The 22144-nt window shown below is 44.0% G+C and overlaps 2 protein-coding genes and 1 pseudogene across 2 annotated transcripts; all 3 read left to right on the top strand.

Moving 5' to 3' along the window:
• The first annotated feature begins 665 nt into the window (after positions 1 to 665).
• LOC123066544 (disease resistance protein RGA5) lies at positions 666 to 5508 on the top strand. The gene is made up of 4 exons (XM_044489602.1): positions 666 to 1498; positions 2311 to 4292; positions 4454 to 4487; positions 5043 to 5508. Exons 1-2 carry the CDS (start codon positions 672 to 674, stop codon positions 4289 to 4291), a joined length of 2808 nt encoding a protein of 935 aa, XP_044345537.1. The 5' UTR covers positions 666 to 671; the 3' UTR covers position 4292; positions 4454 to 4487; positions 5043 to 5508.
• A 6108-nt stretch (positions 5509 to 11616) lies between these two features.
• LOC123072377 (disease resistance protein PIK6-NP) lies at positions 11617 to 16534 on the top strand. Its single transcript, XM_044495937.1, has 4 exons — positions 11617 to 12514; positions 13828 to 15783; positions 15874 to 16010; positions 16198 to 16534. The coding sequence occupies exons 1-2, from the start codon at positions 11814 to 11816 to the stop codon at positions 15764 to 15766; spliced, it is 2640 nt and encodes an 879-aa protein (XP_044351872.1). The 5' UTR covers positions 11617 to 11813; the 3' UTR covers positions 15767 to 15783; positions 15874 to 16010; positions 16198 to 16534.
• An 809-nt stretch (positions 16535 to 17343) lies between these two features.
• On the top strand, positions 17344 to 21433 carry LOC123067893 (disease resistance protein RGA5-like; annotated as a pseudogene).
• The last annotated feature ends 711 nt before the right edge of the window (positions 21434 to 22144 follow it).

Raw genomic sequence — 22144 nt, forward strand, 5'->3', positions numbered from 1 at the left:
TCCTTCTGTCAGAAGTGTACTGGGTGTTAATTAGTGTTGCACACATGGGCTTAGGAATCTCTCTATTTTCTCTATGTCACAAGGCAACAACAACGCGTACGCAAAGTTAGCTCCTGATGGTTGGTGGCGCGGTGTATTGTTTAACAAAGCCAGTTCACGCAAATCGGCATCTCGATGCCATTTTCTCCCGTCTCAAGATCGCATCTGAGCCCTGTGAGATTAACACGTGTCTAGTACTACCATAATCGCTGATATATGGGACCCAGCTGTCCACAGGCCCGCATGGCAGCCAAGCTACGCGCATGATGGTCGTACCAAATCCGGGATCACCATTAAATTAGTAAGAAATATGTACCCCCACGCTGGTTTCTATACCTAAGGGGGTGTTTGTTTCCAGGAACTTTTTGGTGTAGGGACTACAAAAAGTCCCTAGCAAACCAAACAGGATGGGACTTTTTTGGAACTTTTTGCTAAAAGTCCTTAGAAGCACCTCCTTGAGAGTCTTTTTCAAAAAGTCCCAGGGACTAGAAAAAGTCCTAGGACTAGAGAAACAAACACCACCTAAGCTAGTTTCTCCTCTAGGACACGATCATTGCCTAGAGTGCCTTCGGAGCAACACCTCAACGCTTTCACCTCTCTTACACCAAAAACACTCCGAGAGAGGTTAGAGCATGGAGATTGCCATAGGGGCCATTGGCCCTCTCCTCCGGAAGCTCGGTGAGCTGCTCATCGGCGAGCTCACCATGGAGAAACGAGTGAGGAAAGGCTACGAGTGTATTGTGACAGAGCTCACAATGATGCATGATGCCCTCTGCAAGGTGGCGGAAGTGCCGGCGGACCAGCTTGATAAGGGGGTGAAGATCTGGGCAGGAAAGGTAAAGGAGTTGTCCTATCAAATGGAAGACATTGTTGATGCTTACATGGTGCGTGTGGAGGATGGTGGTGAGCCTACCAACCCGAAGAACAAAGTCAAGAAGATACTCAAGAAGGTCAAAAGATTATTCAAGAATGGCAAGGATCTCCATCGGATCTCTGATGCTCTGGAAGAAGTGGTTCTTCAAGCTAAGCAGTTAGCCAAGCTGCGCCAAAGGTATGAGCAAGGGATGCGATATCCTACCACTAGTACTAGTGTTGACCCTCGCATGATGGCCCTATATACAGATATGTCAGAACTCGTAGGCATTGAAGAAACACGAGACGAGTTGATCAACATGTTGACTGAAGGTGATGATTGGTTGAATCATCCATTGAAGACGGTCTCTATTGTTGGATTTGGTGGGTTGGGCAAGACAACTCTTGCCAAATCTGCATATGAAAAGATCAAAGGGCAATTCGATTGTGATGCTTTTATTTCGGTTTCTCAGAATCCCGACAAGAAGAAAGTCTTCAAGAATATTCTCTATGAACTTGACAAGAACAAGTATGCACGCATTCGTGGTGAAGAATGGGAAGAAAATCATTTGATCGATGAAATCATCGAATTCCTTAATGGCAAGAGGTACGTGTTTTTTTTCGTCTACATAAATAATGATAGTATTTCAGACTATTGCATACACATCAGGTGTGGATTTTTCGAAGTTGGGTCTAGGTGCACATAGGCAACTTTTGTAAAAAAAAGTAGTAAAAAAACTATTAAATTTTTTTGGAACAAACATTGTCTAGTGTATTACTCACTTGTAAAGTTTCGGGACAAGATGACTTTCTGTGGTATTGTCAGCAAAAAGACAAAATTGCAAGTACAAATTATGTGAATAGTAAGCTTAATATAGTATCGGTTTTGCATTTATTGGTCCAGAATACCACACAAGTCGTGTTCTCGCTAAATATTACACATGAATAATACATTAGACAATGGTTGCTTTGAAAAAGTTTGAAAAAGATTTTACCGTTTTTACTATTTCATAATATTTTTGCAATTCGGGTGCATGTGCACCCGTGTCCCAAGGTGAATTTTTTATATGCATCTTGATACTGTGTTACTTATTTATTGTTTTATCCTTTTGGTGTAAATGATGTAGTTAGTACATAATCTATCTTTCAACAATTCGGGAGTGCATATATCTAAGGTGACTTAGAAATTCTAATGCCTAAGTGAACGATCTCAACTGTTAAAAACCTTGCACAACAATTTCGCATTTCTACAACTAGAATTGCTCATAGGTTTTTGTGCGTGTGGAATCTAGGTCTCAGAATATGCAATTCGGTCGAGTTATAAATATTTTTTGTTAGTTTCCCTTGAAATAACATTTGTACTAATATAATATATCTTCATTGTATTGATTTGTTAACTATTCTAAATTGTAAATAAAGGTACCTCATCATAATTGATGACATATGGGATAAAGGTGTGTGGAAATTAATCAAGTGTGCTTTCTCCAAGAAGAGTCCTGGAAGTCGATTAATCACGACAACCCGCATTGTTAGTGTCTCTGAAGCATGCTGCTCTTCTAGGGATGATATTTACAAAATGAAACATCTTTCTGATGATGTATCAAGAGTGCTTTTCTGTAAAAGAGTATTTTACAAGAAAGGGTGTCCTCAAGAGTTGGTGCAAGTATCCGAAGACATTTTGAAGAAATGTGGTGGCATACCATTAGCTATTATTTCTATAGCAAGTCTCCTGGCTAATAATAATCAGAGAAAAACCAAGGACCAATGGTATACTTTGCTCAATTCCATTGGCCGTGGACTCACGGAAGATCAAAGTTTGGAGGAGATGAAAAAGATATTATTATTCAGCTATTATGATCTACCCTCATATCTGAAACCTTGTTTATTATATCTTAGCATCTTCCCAGAAGACCACAAGATTATGAGAGATAGACTGATATGGAGATGGATATCTGAATGTCTTGTTTATAGTGATAAACAAGAAACTAGCTTATATGAGCTCGGTCATAGCTACTTCAATGAGCTAGTAAATAGAAGTATGATCCAGCCAATAGGCATTGCTGGTGAAGAAAAGGTATTGGCTTGCCGTGTACATGACATGGTGCTTGACCTCATATGCTCATTGTCAAGTGAAGAGAACTTTGTTACAATACTAGATGGCACCAGAAGAAAAATGCATAACTCAGAAAACAAGGTACACAGATTGTCCATCCAAAATAGCAAGATAGATGTGGATACCATTAGGATGGAGAATGTGAGATCTCTTACTGTTTTCACAAGTGATGTTGTTGGGAAAGTGTTGGATATTTCAAGTTTTCAAGTTCTGCGCGTGTTGGATTTAGAAGGTTCTGATGTCTCAGATGTTGGGTATGTGGGAAATCTGTTACATTTGAGGTACATAGGGCTAAAAGATACTAATGTTAAGGACCTTCCAATGGAAATAGGGAAGCTGCAGTTTTTGCTTACCTTGGACATCAGAGGTAGTAAGATAAAGGTACTGCCGTCGAGTGTTGCTCAGCTAAAACACCTGATGTGCCTGTATGTTGACAGGTGTATGATGCTGCCATCTGGAATAGGTAACCTAACTTCCCTAGAAGTGCTAGATGAGCTGGGGTTATCTAACAAGGATCTCGATTTTGTGACAGAACTGGGCCATCTGACCAAGCTCAGGGTGCTCCAGGTTGACTGTGATGGTTTTGATGAGATCATGGACAAAGCTTTGGAGGAATCCATTAGTAATATGTACAAATTGGACAGTTTGGATATATGTGTCCCTATTGGGCCAATCAATTTCATGAAGGAAGGTTGTGTGCTTCCTTTACAACTCCGAAGATTGTCTTTGCCAACAGAGAACGGTTGGTTTGATACACTGCCGACATGGATCAATCCTTCATCGTTTTCTCTCCTCTCTTATCTGGACATAACGATTCTGAGAGTGCAATTGGAGGACATCCAGTTTCTTGGCATCCTGCCTGCTCTTTGTTTTCTTCGGTTGATGGATTATTATAATTACCACGGAGAGCATATAGTGGAAATGTCTGCCCTTTCCTCTGTTCACCAAGGAGAGTACCAAGGAGAGTCTGGTGCTTTATTCCCATGCGCGACAGAGTGCCGCTTCTGTTTTATTGGTGCCATGCCGTCTATGTTTCCAAGAGGAGCTGCACCAAGGCTTAAATGCCTTGAGTTCTCCTTACCAGCTGAGTGGGTGTACCGTGAAAACTTTAAATTGGGCATGCGGCACCTCCCGTCCCTCAAGCAACTCGATATCTTATTAGTTGTTAGGAAAGAAGCTAGCGACCAGGAGGCGGATGAAGCAGAGGCTGCGTTGAGGGCCGCAGCGGAGGCGGAAGACCACCCCAACCATCCCATTCTTAGATATTTTGAAGCCCGTGTAGGGTAAGGTACGTAGACTAGTCGCACCCCAATAGTTCATTTCTCTTTCTTTACCAGATTCAGGCGGAGGAAGCGCTCCATGCATGAGTTGAGGTTTGCTAGTAGATCGATTGTGTAGTCCCTCGTTTTATCACCAAGCATTTATTCCTCTCCCTCTTCCGTTTTTCAGCTTCTGAAGGCCGGAGAAGTGCTATTGCAATCAGGTACTATACTATCTCCATTAATTATTTATTAGTAGCACCGAACTATTTTTTTGCTTCATCATTTTCTTTAGCTAGCTAGCTCGACCGATCAGGCACCTAATGTCTAAACATTGCAATATGAATCTATTAAGCGTTAGTCTCTTAATTTATGCTGCAAAGATAGATACGCCCTTTAATTGTTATTTCTGCATGCTACAAGATTTTCATATGTGAAGTAATCCAGATTAGCGAGCAATCCACTAAGAAATATGTGTTTCTCTGCTTGGATGAACCTGTGTTTTTACTTCGACAATCCGAATGTCTATCTAAAGTGCCAAGTGCCAATAGAACAGCTGCAATGTGATGCTTTACTATAAACATACATAGGATCAGTAGTTACTTCTGCTTGCCACACACAAGGTCTCATATTTTCGGGGAAGAAAAGGTCTCATATAATGTGGTACAGATTAGCAAGCAATCCACTACCGCAGTAATACATGTACCTTCTCTCAAGTTGGATTAACTTGTTTTCTTCTTCTGTCATTGAACTGAGCTATTCACATGTGGGCATTGCAGGTGGCATGAGTTAATATATTTCGTCGGCATGGACTCGATCATGCATGCCTCCAACTCCGGTGCCGTTTCTTTTCCAACCAATACAGTCGAGCACACTGCGTTTGCCTTGCCGTTTGATCCGTCCTTGTTCTGCAACAAGATGAAGCTCTCATTCTGTCCACCACCCATGTCTGAAGTCTCTTCTTGCTTCCGTCATTTCAACAACAATCAAGTTTGTAGGGCGCCCCTTGCATTTTGCCCTGATGAACCATTAGTAATTATGCACCGATGGTGTCTGGTTTGCCTGCTCTCCTGCATTGTTCATTACACTCCTTTATTTGTAACAGCTTTATCTCAGACTCGGATGTTTATTCCAGACTCATAAACTATACTGTCAGAGTTCAGTTTGTAATATGGTCTGAAGTTTATCTTCCATCTGTCATGTTGGTTTGATCAAATAAATATTGAGCTGGAACTCGAATTTTCTGCCGAATCACACGGTGTGCCCTTCGCTCTCATTTACTGTGTAGAATTATTGGCTCTGAACTGATGCAATGATTTTTGGAGGTAAGAATGATACTGTGTACTCCCTTCGTCGACTGTCAGTCTCTCTTTCGCTTGCACTTTTACATAGGAGCATACCAGGTGATGTTTTCTTGTGTGCCATGAAGTAATCATATGGTGTGTTAGAAATAGAGATAGAATTATCTATTGTATTGTCTATTGTAATCTCAACAAACTCTATCTCTCCCTCTCCCTCTCGTAGCTATCTCCTTCTCGTTGTAACGACCGAATCGTAGATCGATCGATATTGCCTTGTAAGCCACGACAAGGGCTGTTCCTGTCCCTTATCAATATAAACCAACGCGGCTCCTCATCTAGGAGTAGGAACGCTTCCATCTAACATGGTATACAGAGCCATCCTCTTCCCATCGATCTAGCCAGAAGCTTTCTTCCCCGATCACCCTCGCCATCGCCATGTCGTCCTCATCCACCGTCAACCTCAACCTTGGAGCCCTACCATCCGAGAAACTTACCAAAACCAACTACATCCTGTGGAAGGCACAGGTCATGCCGGGCCTGCGAGGAGCGCAGGTCACCGGCCTCCTCGACGGGTCAGACGTCGCGCCACCGAAGACGGTGCAGCGAGAGCAGACGGACAAAACCGTCACCACGGAGCCCAATCCGCTGTATGCACAGTGTATATCAAAGGATCAACAGGTTCTGAGTCATCTTCTGAACTCCTTGTCAATGGAGATCCTCGCCCAAGTTGCGAGCAAGGAGATAACCTTTGATCTCTGGACTGCCATCACCACCTTGTTCTCCTCGCAGTCCCAATCCCACATCACCAATCTGCGGATTGCCATCACCAACACGAAGAAGGGCTCCATGTCCAAAAGCGCCTATATCTCCAGGATGAAGAACCTGGGGGACGAACTCGCAGCAGCAGGACGCCCCGTCTCGGATCCAGAGATGGTGGATTATGTCCTCGGCGGCCTTGACAGAGACTGATCCTGTTGTGGCAGCTATTGGCGCAATCAAGAATCAGATCACAGTTGATGACCTGTTTGCTCAGATTGCGGCGTTCGATCAGCGAGTCGAGATGCTTGGCGATGGGCCTGACGGGGGTTTCAAAACCTCTGCAAACCTGGCGTACAGGGGGTGCGGGCGCGGCTACAGCAGGGGCCGCGGGCGCAGCAGCAGCAGGGGGCACGGCCGCGGCAGGCGTCCTTCCCCGACTCCATCTGGTGACCACGGCGGCGGCAGAGGTGGCCGCGGTCGCCCACAACAACAACGACATCAGCAAGCACATGACTATCCAGAATGTCAAATCTGCTACAAGCATCATCCAGGAGGTGCTCGTGATCCAGGAGGTGCTCGTTCCCCCACAGCAAGGTAAAAACTTGATTGACTGCAAATGGGTATTCAGAATCAAGAGAAAATCTGATGGAACCATAGATAGGTACAAAGCTAGACTTGTTGTGAAAGGTTTTAAACAGCGTTATGGCATAGACTATGAGGACACCTTCAGTCCGGTTGTAAAAGCTGCAACAATTCGCCTTGTCTTGTCAATTGCTATTTCCAGGGGATGGAGCCTTCGTCAGCTGGATGTACAGAGTGTGTTCCTTCATGGCATTCTGAAAGAAGAAGTTTACATGAAACAACCTCCTGGTTTTGAGGACAAGAATGCACCATTTCATGTATGCATACTTGACAAAGCTTTATATGGGTTGAAGCAAGCTCCTAGAGCGTGGTACTCCCGTCTCAGTCAGAAATTGCAGGCTCTTGGTTTCGTTTCTTCAAAATCTCATACCTCATTGTTCATTTACAATAAGTCAAATACATCTATATTTGTGCTTATTTATGTTGATGATATAATTGTTACTAGCTCATCCAATGAGGCCATAACAGCATTGTTGAAGGATTTAAATTCAGAGTTTGCTCTCAAGGATTTAGGAGACTTGCATTTCTTCCTAGGAATTGAAGTAAAGAAACATGAGGATGGGCTTCATCTCTCACAGGAAAAGTATGCAATTGATCTGGTAAGAAGAGTTGGGTTACAAGGATGCAAACCGTCATTAACTCCTCTCTCTAGCACAGAAAAATTGTCTCTCATAGAAGGAGAACTTTTGAGTCAAGAGTATGGCACAAAATACAGAAGTCTAGTAGGTGCTCTTCAGTACTTAACTCTCACTAGACCTGATTTATCTTTTGCTATCAACAAGGTATGCCCGTTTCTTCATGCACCCACTACAGTTCATTGGACTGCTGCAAAGCGCATAGTGAGATATGTGAAAAATACTATGAATGTTGGTCTGAACTTCACCAAGTCATCATCCACACTAGTCAGTGCATTTTCTGATTCTGATTGGGCATGATGTGTTGATGACAGACGTTCTACTGGTGGGTTTGCTATATTTTTTGGACCTAATTTGATATCATGGTGTGCAAAGAAACAGGCTACAGTATCTAGATCAAGCACAAAGGCAGAATACAAGGCGTTGGCAAATGCAACAGCAGAGATTATTTGGGTTCAATCACTGATGAGAGAACTTGGTGTCAGGAGCACTCAAACTCCATGTCTATGGTGTGACAATCTTGGTGCAACATACTTGTCAGCAAATCCTGTTTTTCATGCTAGAACAAAGCATATTGAGATAGATTTTTATTTTGTCAGAGAGAGAGTTGCAAGCAGACAGTTGGAGATTCGGTTTGTGCATTCTCGAGATCAAGTTGCAGACGGGTTCACCAAGGCATTGCCTACTAAGAGTTTCGAAGAGTTCAAACGTAATCTCAGAGTAGTGGGTGAAAAAAGCATTGGAAGTTCGTTATTCCCGAGGGTTTCCCCCTCCCGCCGCCGCCGGCCGCCGGCCCCGCGCTCCACCTCCGCCCCCTTCCTCCCTCCCCTCTCCCCTGTCCAGACCCGCCTCGCGCCACCTCCCCGGGAGGTGGCCGGGGCGGAGCTCGCGCCCCTCCTCCGCGGGCCTCCCGTTCCCCCTCTGTCCGCTCGCCGCCGCCGGCGGTCGCCCCCAGCGCTGGCCCGGGTGGCTCCGGCGGCGGCGGGCCTTCCCTTCCCCCCGCGCGCGTGCTCCCTTCCCGGGGCAGGGAGGCGGCGGCGGTGCAGCTCGGCGTGGCTGCGGTCCGGCTGCCCTGCGGCGGCGGCCTGCGACTGGCGTGGTGTCGGCGCCGCTCCTTGGCGGCGGGGCGGCGTGGTGGTGCTGGGTGGCCGTCGTCGCGACCCCGGCCCAGATCTGGGCCCAACGGGCCCCATCTGGGTCCTAGCGGGCCGGCTCCCCGGCATGGCTTCGTCGTCGTCTGTGTGGTGAGGAGGAGGAGCGGCTTGGATGGGGGGCGGCGATGCCGATGGCATGCCGGCTGCAGCGCGATGGCGGGAGCTGTTCGGGAATGGAGTTCCCGGCCGGGCCTGTGGGCACACGGGCCTGGTAAGCTCCTGCTTGTGTGTCCGGTCGGCTACCGTTGTTGACGATGGAGGTTGTGCCCTCCCGCGTGCCGACGGTGCCGCGGCCCCTAGTCCCGGCTCCTATCCCTTGTCGTGCAGACCTCACCTCATGGTGCCATGGTGAGATGGCGTGGAGGCTTCTTGACCATGGTGGCGCAAGTTGGTGGTCGGTTTGGTGGCAGGCTCTGGAGCACCCGAGGTGAAGGTTGGGATCGGGGGAAACCTCTGTCGGCCTATCCGACACCGACGCGGCGACGCCGGTGGGTGTCGCCGGACCTTCCTGGAGGGCGTCGGGGGTGACCCTTCCTCTCGCCTCGTCGCGTACCGGGGGAAACCCTTGGCAGCAGCGTCGTCTTCGTCGCGGTCCCTCTTGAGGTGTTGATTGGTACCGGTGCTTCGGAGCCTTGGAGCTTGGTGGGAGACCCTCGGTGGGCGCAGTGGCCGTGAAGCTTCTTCGTTTCCGTCGATCCGCCGTTGTCGGCATTCTTTTTTTTTGTTGTTTCTCTTTCGTTTCTTTTGGGTGTGATTGTGCTGCTTCCGCCACAGCATCTATCCTTGGATGTTCGGTTGGTTGCTTTGGAATATAAAGCGGGGGAAAACCCTTTTTCGTCAAACGTAATTTCAACTTGACAAAGTTATGATTAAGGAAGGATGTTAAACACCGGATATTTGCATACGCATAACTTGAAGATCTTTATCTCTAGGAGGTTAGGATAGTTGTACGGTTTAACTTGTTGTAATCCCGTAGCACAACTACCTGCATCTTATTTCCTCCTCTCTTGTTCTTCAAGTTGTACTCAACCGATGTATGCATATTCAGGGTTGGCCCGTGCTATATAAACACGCACTCGTCGCCTCTAACGAGGTAAGACGCTTCGAGCAATCTTCACAGTACGCATAATCCATCAGAGGTTTCAGGAATTGTCCTATCACTTGGTACGCATCGCGCTTGGTGCCAAAATACAGAGGTGTCTGTCTTCTGTCTAATTGCAAACTGCCAAGCTTGTAATAACTAAACTAATGCATGTGCTCAAAGGCATCTCTCTAGGTAATGGAAACTAAGCAGTTAATAACTACACTAGTGCATGGATCGCATCACCCCAGGCACATACGATTTCACAAGTGCCAAAGAAACGGGCGGGTGATTAAACATTGCATGGGTGGAGTAATTAACTAGAGTTGCTCACACGTACACATGCTCTCAGGGAGCAAGACGAATCTCTCCTGACATTTCTCAGCGCGCGAGTAAAGTGCGCGCATGGAGACCGGGTGTCGTGGTGCAATTTAACCGGCCGGTCACTGCAGTCGAAGCGGCATCCAAGGGCATTTTTTGCTCATCTCAAGATCGCATCGAGCTTGAGCACCGTCTAATGCTCTTTTGCTTCACTTTTAATCTCTCTCGTTCTTTTTCTTCACAAAGCGTGCATGGGAGATTGGTGTAATTTAAACCCGACGACACGGCAGTCCGAGCTGCATCGCCCGAGGTCGCATCTGAGGCCTGCGAGAGCAACACTTGAGATGAACGCATGGAGGAGCGTGGTGCCAACGTTGATTAATCCAACCAACGTAGTTGTTTGCGTCTCTCTAGACAATGCAATCTGAAGTAACCCACCTGCTCAACCAGAGGCATCGATGGCATCATCGCACAAGTGTTGAGGGCGGACCATTGGCTAGCACCAAAGGACGGAGCCAAAGGGCCGGCCTGTACGCTTATCTTAAAGCTTAGTCATGATCTACAAATTTAGATGTAACTTTTCTTATTTTTGGTGTTCATTGTACTGATATGATTGAATAGATTGGAAGTTTCTCGGAAAAAAAAAAGGTTAGTCATGATTACATACGGATATAATTAGCTGTTGCACACATGGTCTCACAGAGCATTGGCTAGCAGCCTTAGTCTAATTTTTTTCTATGCAACAACAACTCTTTCGGAGATTAATTGGTACAGACATCAGAGTTATTGGCCCAACAAAAATGCTCCGTACTTCAAGCACCAATCCAGGGAAGTTAGCTCTCATTAAGGATGCTAAGCGGTCAGGTTTGCAGCTTTGCAGGCAACACCGTAGTACTCCCTCCGTCCTAAAATTCTTGTCTTAAATTTATCTAGATACGGATGTATCTAAGACTAAAATGCGAATAGATACATCCGTATGTAGACAAATCTAAGACAAGAATTTTGGGACGGAGGGAGTATAAACTTAGTGTTAATCCTTCTGTCAGAAGTGTACTGGGTGTTAATTAGTGTTGCACACATGGGCGTAGGGAGCAGCAGGAATCTCTCTAATTTCTCTATGTCACAAGACAACAACAACGCGTACGCAAAGTTAGCTTCTGATGGTTGGTGCCGCGGTGTATAATTTAACAAAGCCTGTCAGGCAAATCGGCATCTCGATGCCATTTTCTCCCGTCTCAAGATCACATCTGAGCCTTGTGAGATTAACATTATCTACTATTACTACAACCGCTGATACATGGGACCCAACTGACCGCATGCCCGCTCGACAACCGGTCTATGCACATGATCGTCGTACCCAATCCCAGATCGTCACTAAATTTGTAAGGATTCTGTACTGCCCAACGCTGGTTTCTATACCTGGCTAGTTTCTCCTCTACTAGGGCATGATAATTGCCCAGAGTGCCTTAGGAGAAACATATTAACGCTTCCAGCTCTCTTACACCAAAAACACTACGAGAGAGGTTAGAGCATGGAGATTGCCATAGGGGCCATTGGCCCTCTGCTCCCGAAGCTCGGTGAGCTGCTCATCGGCGAGCTCACCATGGAGAAATGAGTGAGGAAAGGCATTGAGTCTATTGTGACAGAGCTCACATTGATGCATGATGCCCTCTGCAAGGTGGCGGAAGTGCCGGGGGACCAGCTTGATAAGGGGGTGAAGATCTGGGCAGGAAAGGTCAAGGAGTTGTCCTATCAAATGGAAGACATTGTTGATGCTTACATGGTGCGTGTGGAGGATGGTGGTGAGCCTACCAACCCGAAGAACAAAGTGAAGAAGATACTCAAGAAGGTGAAAAGATTATTCAAGAATGGTAAGGACCTCCATCGGATCTCTGATGCTCTGGAAGAAGTGGTTCTTCAAGCTAAGCAGTTAGCTGAGCTACGCCAAAGGTATGAGCAAGGGATGCGAGATCCTACCACTAGTACTAGTGTTGACCCTCGCATGATGGCCCTATACACAGATGTGTCAGAACTTGTAGGCATTGAAGAAACACGAGATGAGTTGATCAACATGTTGACTGAAGGTGATGATTGGTTGATGCATCCATTGAAGACAATCTCTATTGTTGGATTTGGTGGGTTGGGTAAGACAACCCTTGGCAAATCAGCATATGACAAGATCAAAGGGCAATTCGATTGTGATGCTTTTATTTCGGTTTCTCAGAATCCCGACAAGAAGAAAGTCTTCAAGAATATTCTCTATGAACCTGACAAGAACAAATATGCACACATTCGTGGTGAAGAATGGGAAGAAAAGCATCTGATCGATGAAATCATCGAATTCCTTAATGGCAAGAGGTACATGTTTTTTTTTCGTTTGCAAACGGATTATCGTTTTGTCTAGATAAATAATGATAGTATTGTAGACTATTGCATATGCATCTGGTGCGGGTTTTTGGAAGCTGGGTCTAGGTGTACATAGGCAATTTTTGGAAAACAAAATAGTATAGGAAATAAATGTGAATCCTTTTAGGAACAAGCATTGTCTAGTGTATTACTCGTTCTAGAATTCGTCCGATTAATCAGTTAACAGGCCAGTTAATCGCTACTCGCAGGATGACAGGATCGAATATCACATATTCACCGCATTAACTTGTCAAGCCAATTAACTTGCTTGTGAGACCGGTTAATAGGTTGTCAGGCCGATTAATCGCCGTTGTTCCATTAACTTGTGGGAAACAAAGCCCAAATTTTGGCACGTAACCCCTCCCATCCCCTTCTCGCTCCTCAATAGCTATGGTTCGACCAAATCGTAACATGTTTTTTTATAATTACATAGCTGATAGCATGGGAGTATGGCATAATACATAAAAAAGTTATTTGTTTGCACGTTCCTATTTAATCTACCGATTAATGGTCGACCAGTTATTCTAGTTAATAGGCCGATTTTCTGATTAATTGGTACTCCCACGCCCACCGAGCAACTACCAGTTACCGATTTCCTTAACAATGTTTACTCGCTTGTAAAGTTTCGGGACAAGATGATTTATGTGGTATTGTTGGCAAAAGACAAAATTGCAAGTACAAATTGTGTGAATTGTAGGCTTAATATAGTATCGATTTTGTATTTGTTCGTTCAGAATACCACACAAGTCATTTTGTCGTGAAATTTTACACATGAGTAATACACTAGACGATGCTTGCTTTGAAAACGTTTCAAAATGTTTTCACCATTTTTTACGATTTTATAATATTTTCACAATTCGGGTGCATGTGCACCTGTGTCCCAAGGTTTATTTTTGATATGCACCTTGATACCGTATTACTTATTTATAGTTTTATCCTTTTGGCGTAAATGATGTAGTTAGTACATAACCTATCTTTCAACAATTAGGGAGTGCATATATTTAAGGCGACCAAGAAATTCTTATGCCTAAGTGGACGATCTCAACTATTAAAAACCATGTGCAACAATTGCACATTTCTACAACTATAATTGCTCATAAGTTTTTGTGTTTTCTGAATCTAGGTCTCAAAATATGCAATTTGGTCGAGTTATAAATATTATTTGTTAGTTTCCTTTGAAATAACATTTGTACTAATATAATATATCTTACTATATATATATCTTCAATGTATTGATTGTTAACTATTCCAAATTGTTAACAAAGGTACCTCATCATAATTGATGACATATGGGATAAAGATGTGTGGAAATTAATAAAGTGTGCTTTCTCCAATAAGAGCCCTGGAAGCCGACTAATCACGACAACCCGCATCGTTAGTGTCTCTGAAGCATGCTGCTCTTCTAGGGATGATATCTACAAAATGGAACCTCTTTCTAATGATGTATCAAGAGTGCTCTTCTGTAAAAGAGTATTTTACGAGAAAGAGTGTCCTCAAGAGTTGGTGCAAGTATCTGAAGACATTTTGAAGAAATGTGGTGGCTTACCATTAGCTATTATTTCTATTGCAAGTCTCCTGGCTAATAATCGTCAGATGAAAACAAAGGACCAATGGTATACTTTTCTCAATTCCATTGGTCGTGGACTCACAGAAGATCAAAGTTTGGATGAGATGAGAAATATATTATTATTCAGCTATTATGATCTACCCTCATATCTGAAACCTTGTTTATTATATCTTAGCATCTTCCCAGAAGACCACAAGATTATGAGAGATATACTGATATGGAGATGGATATCCGAAGGTCTTGTTTACAGTGATAAACAAGAAACTAGCTTATATGAGCTTGGTGATAGCTACTTCAATGAGCTAGTAAATAGAAGTATGATCCAGCCAACAAGCATTGATGATGAAGGAAATGTAAATGGTTGCCGTGTACATGACATGGTGCTTGACCTTATATGCTCATTAGCAAGTGAAGAAAACTTTGTCACAATACTAGATGGCACCAGAAGTAAAATGCCTAACTCAGAGATCAAGGTTCGCAGATTGTCCATTCAAAATAGCAAGATAGATGTGGAAACCACTAGGATGAAGCACATCGGATCTCTTAGTGTTTTCACAAGTGATGTTGTTGGGAAAGTGTTGGATATTTCAAGTTTTCAAGTTCTGCGCGTGTTGGATTTAGAAGGCTGTAAAAATGTCTCAGATGTTGGGTATGTCGGGAATCTGTTGCATTTGAGGTACTTGGGGCTAAACGGTACTCGTGTTAAGGACCTTCCCATGGAAATAGGGAAGCTGCAGTTTTTGCTTACCTTGGATTTATGGGAGACTAGGATAAGAGTATTGCCATCGAGTGTTGTTCAGCTAAGACGTCTGATGTGCCTGTATGTTGATGATGACACGAAGATGCCATCTGGAATAGGTAAGCTGGCTTCCCTAGAAGTACTAATGAACCTGGGGTTATCTGACATGGACCTTGATTTTATGAAAGAATTGGGCCATCTAACCAAGCTCAGGGTGCTCTGGCTTAACTGCTGTGGTTTTGATAAGAGCCTGGGTAAAGCTTTGGAGAAATCCATTAGTAATATGCACAAACTGGACAGTCTAGATGTATTTGACCTTGATGGACACATCAATTACCTGAGAGAAGATTGGGTGCCTCCTCCACAACTCCGTAGACTGGCTTTCGTGTCAAGTCTAAGTTGGTTCGAGACATTGCCGTCATGGATTAATCCTTCATCGCTTCCTCTCCTTTCCTATCTGCAAATAACGTTGGTCAAAGTGCGATCCGAGGACATCGAGCTTCTTGGCATCCTGCCTGCTCTTGTTTTTCTTGGGATATCGTATTATTCTAGGTCCAAAGAAGCACATGAGATGGAAGCGCCGGACCTTTCCTCTGATGTGTTATTCCCATGTGCGACAAAGTGTCGCTTCTTTGATATTGGTGTCCTGCCGTCTATGTTTCGACAAGGAGCTGCGCCAAGGCTTAAACACCTTTGCTTCACCTTCCCAGCAAAGTGGATCTCCCGTGAAAACATTGATTTGGACATGCGGCACCTCCCTTCCCTGGAGCGAGTTGAGGTTCATCTTATCAAGAAGGGAGCTAGCCGTCAGGAGGTGGATGAAGCGGAGGCTGCGCTGTGGGCCGCAGCGGAGGACCACCCCAACCATCCCGTCCTTGATATCCGATCCTATCGCTGAGGGCTGCATAGGGAAAGGTACGTACACTAACCGCGGAAGAAGCATGTATTCCCATCATCTGTATATTCTCGCAGGTGTTCATCGCTTTTTATTTGTTTCGTTCTCAGATTCAGGCGGTGGAAGGGAAGCATGCGTTGAGATTCAGGCGGTGGAGTATTGTTTCATCAGCAAGTGTTTATTTCCCGCCTCTTCCGTTTTTCAGTTTCAGGCGGTCGATTCATCAAATGTACCTGCTCGCACTCAGGTATCACCTCAAAGTGTTTATCATAATTTTGTTTAGCTGGCTAGCTCGATTGGTAGCCCCTCAAGCCTAAACACAGTAATATGATTCTATTCAGCGTTGGCCTCTTAATTAATGCTGCAAAGATACCTAGGACACCTTAATTACTTATTTCTGTCATTAACTGAGCCATTCACATGTGGCATTGCAGGTAGCATGAGTTAATAAATTTCGTCGATATGGACTCGATCATCCGTGCCTCAAACTCTGGTGCCGCTTCTCTTCTGCAAAGAGATGAAGCTCTCGTTCTGTCCACCACCCATGTCCGAAGTCTCTTCTTGCTTCCCTCAATTCAACAACAATCAAGTTGGTAGGGCGCCACTTGCATTTTGCCTTGATGAACCATTAATTATTATGTAGCGATGTCTTGTTTGCCTGCTCTCCTGCATTGCTCATTACACTCCTTTATCTGTAACAGCTTTATTTCAGACTCGATGTTTATTCCAGATTCATAAACTATAATGTCAGAGTTCAGTTTGTACTATGGTCTGAATCACACTGTGGAGCTTGGACTTGGTTTGATCAAATAAATCGCGAACTGTGGAGCTTGAATTTGCCACTGAATCACACTGTGTGCCCTTGCTGTTAGTATTTACTACTCTGTAGAATTATTGGCGCTGAACTGATGCAGTGATTTCTGGAGGTAAGAATGTGATTCAGTGTACTCCCTTCATCGACTGTCAGTCTCTCCTTACTTGCACTTATACAGTGGAGCAAACCAGGTGATGTTTTTGTGTGTGCCATGAAGTAAGTCATATGCGGTAACGCAGAGGAAGAGCCGTTTATTAGCAATTCGATCGATAAGCTACACGTATTGCTTTCTTCCTGCTATACTATTTCCACTGCAATAGGTAGCCTGCTTCGGCCTAGCTGCAGACGAGATCAGATGAGAACGTGGCCGTGTAATTTAACTGAAGCTCAAAGCCTGAAGCCCAGCTCAAGAGCATACTCAGGCAGTCCTTGTGTCTAAGTCCTTGGTTGCAGCCAAGATCAGGCGAGATGACAATGCCATCCCTTTTCAGTCTTTCTTTTGATCGCTCGCCGTTTTGTCAGAAAATCCTAACTAAATAAAACTGAAAGCCTGAAGCCAAGTAGTTTCGAGATTTTGTTTGTCAGTAACAGCATCAGCGTTTTGTTTTCGTCAGTAACCTCATATTCGTCCTAGTTGTTCATGTTTTCGCGATAGATAACTGTAGCTGGATGACATGTGGGACCACAAGGCAGCGGTTCTGTGCGTGCACATGACCGTTCATAGGGTCCTCTGCCCCCGACGATTATTTCTACCGCGTATGGATAGATGAGAGGCGTCGAGTGGATCTCGCGGAGGGGGCTCCGCCGGCCCCGGGCCTCCTCCCGGGGCAGGTAGGTCCTGCCGACGACCGGCGACTTGCTCACTGGTGAGTATGTGCAGCCGTGCAGGGGACGGCTTCCCCGGATCTCGCAGGACAGCGATTTCAGGTACAAATTTGTTCTTCTGTTCTACATTAGATCTGACTAAATTAGTTTCTTGGACTACAATCGTGGGGGTCACTGTGTGCATCTTAAGTCCAAACTATTCGTTGTCCACCACAGATTTCCATCCGTTGTACTAGATCTTTCATCGTGAACTCTAGTTTCTTCAAGTAAATCATTTCTGTGCTGGTTGGCCGGTGTGTACATCTCAGTTCTTCATTGCAAATTGTTGGTTATACACGACAGATTTATAGTGCTAATTTGGTCGTATGAGCTACTTTGCAGGGTCTGCTCTAGTGAGTCTTTTGTTGCCAGATAACTAGCACATGCTTCAATACTGACCTCTCTTTATGAAGAAACATATATCAGATGCATCTTGATTTGTCCCACACACAAAAAAAAGATGCATCTTTGATTTGTTTGCCAACTAAACGGTGCAAAAACTTCATATAAATAGCTCAGTCTTGGATGAAAGTTACAGCTGTTTGTGGACTTAAAAGAGATGCTAGTGCGGAATAAATGAAGAGGACGTTGTTAATTAGCTGCTACCATCCACTGTTTTTTTACTGCTGGTTTGGTGTTTGCGCCTTAAGTGCCAATCGTTGGTGATGCACTATAGATTTACATTGGTTGGTATAAGATGGTTTTCCCCCTAGGGTTTGCTTATGTTTTTGCCTTGATAACTAGCTCATTATTTATTCTTTGATGTCTTCTCTATATTTAAAAATAGTATACGCATCATGTTGACTTACCTGCCAACTAATCGTTGCAAAAACTTCACGTGCATAGGTACATGGGCATGAGATGAGAATCACAATTGTTGTGGAGGAAGCGAAGAATGTCTTGTTATTTGGCTGTTGCCATCCATGTTCTTTTGGGTTGCACAATGCAATAAGTGTTTCTCTCCGCAACGAATATATTAGATCGAGCATCATGTCATGTACACCATAAGATTTTGATGTCTTCATAGTCAATGTCTACCGGTTCGATCAAGCTTCTATTTATCAACTCATTAAAGTAACCCTCTCCTAGCTCAGATGGTCCAATTTCTAGTTTACATGATACATAAAACATTCAGATATCCATCTCCATATGAACTAGTCTTTCTTAATTTTGTAATCTTCTGGATATATGCTTACATATAATAAATGATGTGAAGGTAGATCATAGAACAACAACATAATCTTTAGTCTCAAGCAAGGTGCAGTAGACTAGAGATAGAATGCAATATGTGTCACATACACAACAACAACATGGAAAGTAGCAAAAAAAAATTGGTAAATGAGCTCCTGACTTGTAGATTATGTCAAAGGGATGATCTAGAGTCAAGCTTCTTTTACTACCAGTTTTGATCTACCTTATCATCTAGAAGATTAGTTATTATATCTAAGTATGTTTTCAGAAGATTAGAAGATTAAGCAAAGTCACTTGATATGTAAATGGATAGTTGAATGTTTTGTTTATCATGAAAACAAGAGATTAGCTTATTCGAGATCGGTGATAGAGTTTCTCAACGAGACCATAAATAGAAACATGATTTAACCAACAGACATCAATGTTGACGAAGGCATGGAAAAAAAATCTTATCATGTACATGATATGATGATTGATCCCATATATTTTTGCCAAGTGAAGAAAACCGCTTGTATGGCATTGGGTGAAAAACGATCTATCCAAAGGCAAGATTTGAAGATTATCCATCCGAAAGAGGACGACAAATATGAGCAACTATTTCACAAGTGAGCTCTCTTTGCAATATTCATGTGCTATTGTCGATTCAGTGTTGCTTATGCTGAGTTTTCATGTTCTACATATGTTAGATTTAGAATATTGTGCTGCATGGTTCCATTCTTTTCAATTGAGATGGTGAGATTCAAGAACAGTGCATTTACCATGGTGTTTTGATTTGTCTTCTGCAACGACATGAAGCTCTCACTGTGGTTGTACCCACTTATGCCTGAATACTATTATCACTTTCATGAGATTAAAGAACCACCAAGTTTCGATGCCGCCTCCTGAATTTTGCTCATGGTGAACTTCCTTCTACATTTCCTTTTTTGTAAAGAAGAGTTTTGTACTTATGGTGTATATCTGGCAGGTTAATCTTCGGTCAGCTCAAGAACCATTAAGTTTGTAGGGCGCCCCCCTGCATTTCACCCTTATGAACCATTAGTTATTATGTATTGATGTCTGGTTAGCTTGGTCTCCTGCATTCCTCATTACACTCCTTTGTTTGTAACAGCTGTATTTTTCATGCTGGTTTGAACAAATAAACGGGGAAGTTAACAGTGTCATTTTGATGTGCCGGCTTAGGACATGTATTGAGTACATCTTTCTATTTGAGAGTATAACTGGAACTGGAATTTGACTTGCTATCTCATCTCACGCGCACCTCGTGCACTGACTGGAGTTGTGAGCAGCGATGCCATGCTTGGCCATATAAGTGACAATGGTACAATACAAGCGCGCGTATAATACGAGTGGTGAATTGTACGCACAATCCATGCCTGGAATGGGTTAAATAAATGGGTACGCATGGTGCGTGCTCCCAAAATACAGAGGTGTCTGCCTTCTGTCTAATTGCAAACTGCCAAGCTTATAACTAAACTAATGCATCTGCTCAAAGGCATCTCTAGGTAATGCAAACTAAGCACATGCTCAGAGGCATAGATGGCATCATCGCAGGCACATACTAAGATTTCACAAGTGCCAAAGAAATTTCACATGTGAGCAAGATCCGTAGATTGTCCATCCACAATAGCAACATAGATGTGGATACCACTAGGATGACACACGTGAGATCTTTTACCATTTTTACAAATAATGTTGTTGGGAAAGTGTTGGATATGTCAAGTTTTCAAGTTCTTCGCGTGTTGGATTTAGAAGGTTGCGATGTTTCAGATGTTGGGTATGTGGGGAATCTATTGCATTTGAGGTACTTACGGCTAAAAGATACTCATGTTGAGGAACTTCCCATGGAAATAGGGAAGCTGCAGTTTTTATTTACCTTGGACTTAAGAGGTACTAAGATAAAAGAACTATCGTCCAGTGTTATTCAGCTAAGACGTTTGATGTGCCTGTATGTTGACTATACTATGAAGCTGCCATCTGGTATAGGTAACCTGACTTCCTTAGAAATGCTAGGTCAACTAGGGGTGTCTGGCATGCACCTCGATGCTGTGAAAGAATTGGGCCATCTGACCAAGCTCAGGGTGCTCCGGGTTTTATGTAACTGTTTGGATGAGGCCTCGGATAAAGCTTTGGAGGAATCACTTGGTAATCTGCACAAATTGGAAAGTTTAGAGATAGAGATATTTACCGAAGATGAATTAATAAATTTGTTGAGCAAAGATTGGGTGCCCCCTTTAACACTCCGTAAGTTGGATTTCCGGTCAGTCTATAGCCGGTTCCAGGCACTACCGTTATGGATCAATCCTTTATCCCTTCCTCTCCTCACCCATCTTCGTATCAAATTGGATGAAGTGCGGTGGGAAGTCATCCAGCTTCTTGGAACGATGCCTGCTCTTTGTGTTCTCGAGATATGTGATTTTTCTAAGGTCTGTGGATGTGAAGAGTATACGGTGGAAATGCCCGCACTTCCATCTGGTGCGTTATTCCCATGTGCCCGGGTGTGCCGCTTCATTGGTATTGGTGCCGTGCCGTCTATGTTTCCACTAGGAGCTGCGCCGAGGCTTAAACACCTTTTGTTCGCCTTCTCAGCTGAGTGGATCTCCCATGAAAACTTAGATTTGGGCATGCGGCACCTCCCTTCCCTCCAGCGAGTTGAGGTTAGCATTATCAATGCAGAGGCGAATGAAGCAGAGGCTGCGCTGAGGGCCACGGTGGAGGACCACTCCAACCATCCCATCCTTGCCTTTGACATCATCTGTTCATCCTGCCAGCGTTCAGGTTCGCAGAGCTTACCTCTGTTGTAATTGTAGTCCCTCTTGTTCTTGTTTGCTCACCGAGTGTTTATCCCTGTCCGCCTCCGTTTTTCAGTTTCAGGCCCTCACCGAGTGTTTATTTCACCGAGTGCTAGGTCGATTCTTCAAATCTCACAATCAGGTATACTATACTCTAACTTTTATGCGTTTTTGTACTTGGATGAACCCTGCGTTTTTTATTTTCTGTTCGGAACATTTGACTGAACCATTTGCTTGCCTGAGCTTCCACAATCCAGATCTCTGTATTTGCTAGCAGTATATGTGCCTATCTGAAGTTCCAACAAAGTTGAATTGTGGATTGTGCCTCGGTCACTTCGCTTATGGCGCACAAATACGTACCAGCCATTGTTACTTTTGTTTGCCTCAAGATCTCATGTAACGTGGTTCACATTAGCAAGCAATCCACTAGTAGCATATGTGCCCTTTTCTGTAGTTGGATGAAGTAAGTTTTCCTCTTCTGTAACATTTAGCTGGGACACTCACATGTACCTCCTTCAACATGGCATTGCAGGTAGCATGAGCTAACTTATGTCTTCGACACGGACTTGATTGTGCATGCCTCCGCATCTTCTCCAGCTATACTGTCAAGCACACTGCCTTTGATCCATCTTTCTTCTACAACGAGTATTCTGTCCAATCATGTCTGAAGTGATGAAGTATGAACTCAACATGGTTTAGTCAATTCAAGAACCATTAAGTTTG

Source organism: Triticum aestivum, chromosome 3B (genome assembly GCF_018294505.1).
Source record: "Triticum aestivum cultivar Chinese Spring chromosome 3B, IWGSC CS RefSeq v2.1, whole genome shotgun sequence".
Lineage (NCBI taxonomy): Eukaryota > Viridiplantae > Streptophyta > Magnoliopsida > Poales > Poaceae > Triticum > Triticum aestivum.

Coding starts and splice junctions, on each gene's coding strand:
- LOC123072377 (XM_044495937.1), top strand. CDS start 11,814: ATGCATGATGCCCTCTGCAAGGTGGCGGAAGTGCCGGGGGACCAGCTT. Junction 12,515..13,827: donor GAATTCCTTAATGGCAAGAG/GTACATGTTTTT, acceptor TTGTTAACAAAG/GTACCTCATCATAATTGATG.
- LOC123066544 (XM_044489602.1), top strand. CDS start 672: ATGGAGATTGCCATAGGGGCCATTGGCCCTCTCCTCCGGAAGCTCGGT. Junction 1,499..2,310: donor GAATTCCTTAATGGCAAGAG/GTACGTGTTTTT, acceptor TTGTAAATAAAG/GTACCTCATCATAATTGATG.